The sequence below is a fragment of the Oryx dammah genome, unplaced genomic scaffold (genome assembly GCF_014754425.2).
Source record: "Oryx dammah isolate SB20612 unplaced genomic scaffold, SCBI_Odam_1.1 HiC_scaffold_27, whole genome shotgun sequence".
NCBI classification, from domain to species: Eukaryota; Metazoa; Chordata; class Mammalia; order Artiodactyla; family Bovidae; genus Oryx; species Oryx dammah.
In genome coordinates this window covers 2340602-2347355 of record NW_024070211.1, presented here as the reverse complement: position 1 = coordinate 2347355, position 6754 = coordinate 2340602, and the positions used below count along the sequence as shown (strand labels likewise).

Sequence of the window (6754 nt, the reverse complement as noted above, 5' to 3'; positions counted from 1 at the left end):
TGATGGTGATGGTGGTGGTGATGGTGGTGATGGTGATGGTGGTGGTGATGGTGGTGATGGTGGTGGTGATGGTGGTGATGGTGATGGTGGTGATGGTGGTGGTGATGGTGGTGGTGGTGGTGATGATGATGGTGGTATTGACAATGGTGGTTTCAGACATGGGGTGCCCATGATGGCAATGCTGATGATGTCCACAGTAGAAGCAGGAGGTGTTGACAGTCATGGTGGTGATGGTGGAGGCTATGGTAGGTAATATGGTCACACTGACGGACACTGATAGAGTGATGATACAGGCCATAGGGATGGTGGTACTGGTGGCGGTGGTAAGTGGCCGATGGTGGCCACAGAGATCCTGGTGTCAGAGGTGGTCACAGGGACGATGGTGATCCCAGAGCTGTGGGTTGGTGAAAATGATGTCAAAATGCCAGCACCCTTTGGAGTGGCTCCTTTGTGGGCGATGCCTTGGTTTTCCTAGTGCAGGCAGGAGGGACAGGCTGGCTCAGCCACGCCCTCCCCTCTCCCTTCCCGCTCTGGGCCTGTTGCCCCCCCGCCCACGGCGGCCCCTCCAGGTACGAGATGAAGGTGCTGGGCTACAACCTCATGCAGGCCATGCGCTTCGCGGTGGAGGAGATCAACAACGACAGCAGCCTGCTGCCCGACGTGCTGCTGGGCTACGAGATGGTGGACTCCTGCTACCTGTCCAACAACGTCCAGCCCGTGCTCTACTTCCTGTCTCAGGACGACTACTTCCTGCCCATCCAGGAGGACTACAGCCACTATGTGCCCCGCGTGGTGGCCGTCATAGGTCCCGACAACTCCGAGGCCACCAAGACCGTGGCCAACTTCCTCTCCCTCTTCCTCCTTCCACAGGTGAGGCCCTGGGGCTGCAGAGGAGGCTTGTCCAGAGGGCTCACCACCCCAACCAGTATCTACAGGGGATGCCCGGGGGAGCGGAAGCAAGGTCAAGACATCCACCCCAGCCCTGGCAGGCAGCCAGCCTGTGGATTGAGAGTTCAGGCTCTGGAGGCAGACAGACCTGGGTGTGCACCTTGCCTCTAAGTCTTGGCCGTTGTGAGACCTCCAGCCAATCTCTTAACTCTCCCAAGCCTCAGTTTCTGCATCTCTAAAGTGGAAAGATAAGAGTCCTATCTTTGGACTGTCAGCCTAGCTAAGAATTTCTAGCACACAGTAGGTAGTCAATAATGTTGCCCTTGTGTAAAGCGTCTTGCACGCGAATGAAAACTCAGAAAGCGCCCCATGCCACTCTGCAGAGCTTCCTAGCATGGAGTCTGCCCCATGGCAGGTCCTCACAAAAGTGCTATAGAATTACTGTGTGTGTGTGAGTCGCTCAGTCGTGTCCGACTCTTCGTGACCCCATGGGCTGTAGCTCGCCAGGCTCCTCTGTCCATGAGCTTTTCCGAGCAAGAGGAGTGGAGTGGGTGGCCAGAATCACTGCTGCTATTCTAGTCTCCTCATCATGATCAAAAAGGCATAAATGGCATAAAATATCTGCTCGTTAAAGAGCCGCTAGCACAAAACTTGGCTGACAGTGGGCAGTTACAAACACTGTAATTTTTGCTGTTGTTTTTATGACATCAAGCACCAAGGTTCTGACTCATAGTAGGTGCTCAATAAACGTTAACAGTCTTACCTGAAGCATCCAGTCAAGACTGAACTCACTCTTTCATTCATTTAATGAGTGTGTATTGAGCATGCCCTGAGCCAGGTACCGTTGCAGGTGTTGGCGATGAGCCGTGGAGGCACAGAAATCTGCCTTCATAGAGCTGACCTTCTGGGGGGAGAGACGGAGGGACCAGTGCAAATCAGGACATGTACAGGGTGACAGGAAGTGAGAAGTGCGCTGGGATAAAGGGAAAAAGGAAAAGGAAAGTGAGCTCGCTCAGTCGTGTCCGGCTCTTTGCAACCCCATGGACTGCAGCCCACCAGGCTCCTCATCCCATGGGATTCTCCAGGCAAGAGCACTGGAGTGGGCTGCCATTGCCTTCTCCAGGGGGTCTTCCCCACCCAGGGATTGAACCTGGGTCTCCTGCATTGTGGGCAGGTGGTTTACTATCTGAGGCACCAGGGAAGTCAGGGAAAGTCAAGTCAAAGTTAAGGGAGGTGGGCCACGTTGGGGGGGGGGGCGGGTGGCAGGTGAAGCGGGGGAGGGGGAGACTGGATGGAGGCTTAAGGGAGGTGAAGGAGGAAGGGAGCTTTGCCAGGTGAGCTCCCCGCCACCCCCCAGACCCACCCTCACCCCACACCCCGCTAATGCCCAAGGACCCTCCGCTCTGCAGATCACCTACAGCGCCATCAACGACGAGCTGGGCAACAAGAGCAGGTTCCCCGCGGTGCTGCGCACCGTGCCGGGGGCGGACCACCATATGGAGGCCATGGTGCAGATGCTGCTGCTCTTCCGCTGGAACTGGATCGTCGTGCTGGCCAGTGGCGACGACTACGGCCGCGAGAATAGCCACCTGCTCAGCCAGCGCCTGGCACACCGTGACATCTGCATCGCCTTCCAGGAGACGCTGCCCACGCCGCAGCCCAACCAGACCATGACGCCGCAGGACCAGGAGCGTCTGGAGGCCATTGTGGGCAAGCTGCAGCAGAGCACCGCGCGCGTGGTGGTGGTGTTCTCGCCGGAGCTGGCCCTGCACAACTTCTTCCAAGAGGTGCTGCGCCAGAACTTCACGGGTGCCGTGTGGATCGCCTCCGAGTCCTGGGCCATCGACCCGGTGCTGCACAACCTCACCGAGCTGCAGCGTGCCGGTACCTTCCTGGGCATCACCACCCAGAGCGTGCCCATCCCGGGCTTCAGCGAGTTCCGCGTGCGCCGCTCCCAGCTCGGCCGGCCCGCCCTCAACAGGAGCAGCGGGGGAGCCAACTGCAACCAGGAGTGCGACACCTGCCTGAACACCACCGAGTCCTTCAACAGCATCCTCACGCTCTCCGGCGAGCGCGTGGTCTACAGCGTGTACTCCTCCGTCTACGCCGTGGCGCACGCGCTGCACAGTCTCCTGGGCTGCAACCAGAGCCGCTGCCGCAAGGCTGTGGTCTACCCTTGGCAGGTGAGGTCCGGCCCGCGGGGTACCAAAGGCCTCAGGGAGCAGGCGCAGAGTCCGTGGTTGCCATGGAGACCGCCAGGCGCTCAGCGCTCAGCTCCGGCCTCACTTTCCCTCGGTGTGTTCTGGGCAAATGAGTGGAAGAGACCACGGCGCACGCCCTGCCTCCGGGCACATAGGAGTCCTTCGTGGTGACAAAACAGACTACCTTTGTTAAGAATTAATTTAATCAGCCCCATCCACGAGAACCTGTCCTGGGACCAAGATTTGGGTGGCATTCTCCAGCAGGAACCGCCTCAGGCGGCGGGAGCCCCCGTTCCCCACACAGCCTCGCCAGGGTGAGGGCGCTGAGGCTGGGCTTGTGGCGCCCCCTCGCTCTCAGGTTTACTGGCCTTCTTGTCCCAGTTCTCCCTCGTCTCGCTTCAGGCGTGGAACTGAAAGCTGCGCACTCCTGGTTTATGCCCTACCACGCGCCTTCGGAAGGCAGAGGAGGCTTCGGTGAGGACCTAGAGGGGCAGAGCAGATATAGACCGGAGAGGTGCACTTTCTGCCCACTGTCAGACATCCCTGCTTAGTTTACTGGCTTTTTCACAGTTTGGAATCCCTGCCCACTCTGTTGCTCAGCCACCTCCCACCCCCATCTTTATCCTCTCCTGACAGCCCTCAGGCACATCTCATACAGTCCACCTGTGGGGAAGCGTTTGGTGATGAGCTGAGCAGAGCCTCGGAATCAGGCAGACCTGAGTTCGAGTCCCAGCTCTACCACCACTAGCTGTGCGGCTTTGGGCAAGTTACTTAACATCTCTGAGCCCCAGTTTCCTCATTTCTTAAACAGAAGGAGTAGTATGTACACTGCTGAGTTATTGGGAGGATTAACAGTAACGCATGTACCTTACCTGGTGCAGAGTAGAAGCTGACCTTAGGAGAGAGGGTGGGGCCTGGGGCAGCCCCACTGATGGAGCTGGGGGTGGGGCTAGGTGGGGAAGGGGAAGCGAGTGCTTAGGCTCAGTCCTGTCTGACTCTTTGGGACCCCTGTGGTTTGTCACCCGCCAGGCTCCTCTGCCCCTGGGATTCTCCAGGCAAGAATACTGGAGCGGAGTGGGTTGCCATTTCCTCCTCCAGGGGATCTTCCCGACCCAGGGATTAAACCCATGTCTCCTGCACTGCAGGCGGATTCTTTACTGCTGACCCATGGGGGAAACCCAAAAGGGGAGTGGGGAGAGGCTCAGGCCCCTGCCTGTGATAAGCCCCGCCCACTCAGGAGGATTGATCCCTCGCCTTGGACCCCTGGAATGCAGGTTGCTTAGCCCAGCTCTGCCAGGTCACTGTAGGGGTGGAATACGGACCCCAGCGCTGGCTCCCCAGGGCCGCTGCCATCCTGACCATTGCCCTCAGGCCTCCCTGCTCAGCTCCCCGGCCATTGCCCTCGGGCCAGGGCCTCACTCTCCTGGCAGGGCAGGGAGAAGGCTGGGGACCAACTCCTTGGGCTGTGTGTCTGGCAATTCACGAGGTGGCGTGAACTCCGAGATGTAGTCCAGTAGACTCTCTCATTTATGGAAGAAAGATCTAGGAGCCAGACAGATGAGATATCTGAGCCGGAAGCCCTTTTGGGATCAGCCCAGAGAGGTTCAGTGACTAACTCAAAGTCACACAGCAAATTGAGAACAGGGTTAGGACTGGAATTCAGGCCAAAGGATGCCCAGTGCAAAGCATATTTAGTTCATACCAGCTTCTGCTCAGTGAGAATGAAGGGACTTGGGGTGGGGAGAGACTGAAACCAGAGTTAGCTCCAAAGTGTGGGGTGGCAGGCAGGACCCAGGGGGCAGGGAAGACCCCGGCAGGTGGGAGAGGCAGTGGACTCTGAACCCCAGGTACTGGGTCACAGAGGGATGGCCAAAGTGACTTCCAGGGAAAAGGAGTCACACTGACGTCTCCTAGGTGAGTGCTGACTGTTATCCAGGCACTGTTCTGAGCCTCTAGTGGAGCCTCACTCACTGATTGCTTCAGAGCCCAGAAGATCAGGCTTTTTTGACTCCCACTTTGCCGAACAGGAATCTGGGGTTTATAGATGGGTCCAAGGCCTCACAGCAGGAGGCAGATGGCCTGCGAAAACCCAGGTGTATCTGACTCTAAAATCAGATCTCGCAGCCACTGCCTCCAGACTGCCACATTTTCGCAGTTTTATCAGCCCCATTTTACAGATATGGAAATCAAGGCCCATGGGCTCGTAGAATTTTTCCCAGGTTTGGCCTGACCTCTGATGCCAGCTCTACTTCCCTTCCCTCGGGCCCCTCTAGCTGCTTCTGGAGATCAGGAAGGTCAACTTCACCCTCCTGGGCCACCAAATCTTCTTCAACGAGCAGGGGGACCTGTCCCTGCACCTGGAGATTATCCAGTGGCAATGGGACCTGAGCCAGAACCCTTTCCGGAGCGTTGCCTCCTACCAGCCATCCAAGCGACAGCTGAAGCACATCCATGATATCTCCTGGAACACCCCCAACAACACGGTTAGGCTCAGGGGGCCTGGGGGCGGGGCCTGGGGTGGGGCACCAGGGCTGGAGCTGGGGTGGGAGGGTCCTTTGACCTGGGTTCATTATTGACAAGTGGAGGCGTCTCTATGTGTGGGTGTATCGTCTATGTGTGGGGTCCTGGCCTTCTTCCCCTGAAGGAGAACTGCCCACCTTCAGGGCTTTCTGGCTCCTCAGGGCCAAGGGGCTCAGGACATGTGTGGATTGAAGACTTCAACTCTCATGCTAATCCGGAAAATAGATGCCGTTCTTGCTTAGTTGCTCAGTCATGCTTGACTCTTTGTGACCCCATGGACTGCAGCTCGCCAGGCCTCCCTGTCCATCACCAACTCCCGGAGCTTGCTCACACTCGTGTCCATTGAGTCGGTGATGCCTACAGCCGTCTCACCCTCTGTCTCCCCTTCTCCTCTTCTGTTTTATGTGATAGAAAGCTGAAGGCACGGAGTGGTTGTGTGGCCTGCCTGAGGCCATGCAGCTTGCTGTGTCTCTCTATACAGCAGACAGGCTACACCCTATCAAGGAATACTGACCTTCTGGCGATGACAGCTCTGCTGTCTGCCGGGGCTGGCACCTGTCAGTCTAAACTCTGGTTTTACCTTCTTTCTGTAAGAGGCTGTCAGAATGCTACTGGGTGGAGAGGGCAGAGGCCGAGCCCTGTGGGGTGACAGAGGGCATCCAAAAGCTCTGCAGAGGCCTCATCACTCTCCCACCCCGACCCGACCCCCTTTCCAGAGGCTTTGGGTGGTGCTGGTATCCTGAGCTTCTCAGGGATTTTCATGGAGTAAATTGGGTTGATGTCTTTATTCATTTGCCAGGACTGCCATCACAAAGAACCACAAACTCAGGGCTTAACCCGCAGAAATGTGTCGTTTCCCAGTTCTGGAGGCCAAAAGTCTCAGATCAAGGTGTTAGAGGCTTGAGGCCTCCTGTTCCAGGCCTCTCGTCTGGCTGCTGGTGACTTGCTGGTCCCTGCTGGCTTTCCTGGGCTCCTGCCACATCACTCCATCTCCGCCTTTATCTTCAGGTGGCGATCTCCCCACAGGCGTGTCTGTCTCCAAGTCTCCCCTTGTTGTAAAAACATCAGTCATGCTGGAGATGATCCCCGCCCTCTTCCAGGGTGACGTCATCTCAGCCAGTTACATCTGCAATGAGCCTATTTCT

General features: G+C 57.3%; 1 protein-coding gene across 1 annotated transcript in view; it reads left to right on the top strand.

The window, feature by feature from the left end:
• The window catches only part of TAS1R2 (taste 1 receptor member 2), a 14065-nt gene that overhangs the window by 837 nt on the left and 6474 nt on the right, over positions 1-6754 (top strand). Inside the window, exons 2-4 of the mRNA XM_040229412.1 lie at positions 570-870; positions 2298-3071; positions 5363-5572. Of these exons, the coding sequence (XP_040085346.1) occupies positions 570-870; positions 2298-3071; positions 5363-5572 (1285 nt within the window). The remainder of the gene's footprint in view (positions 1-569; positions 871-2297; positions 3072-5362; positions 5573-6754) is intronic.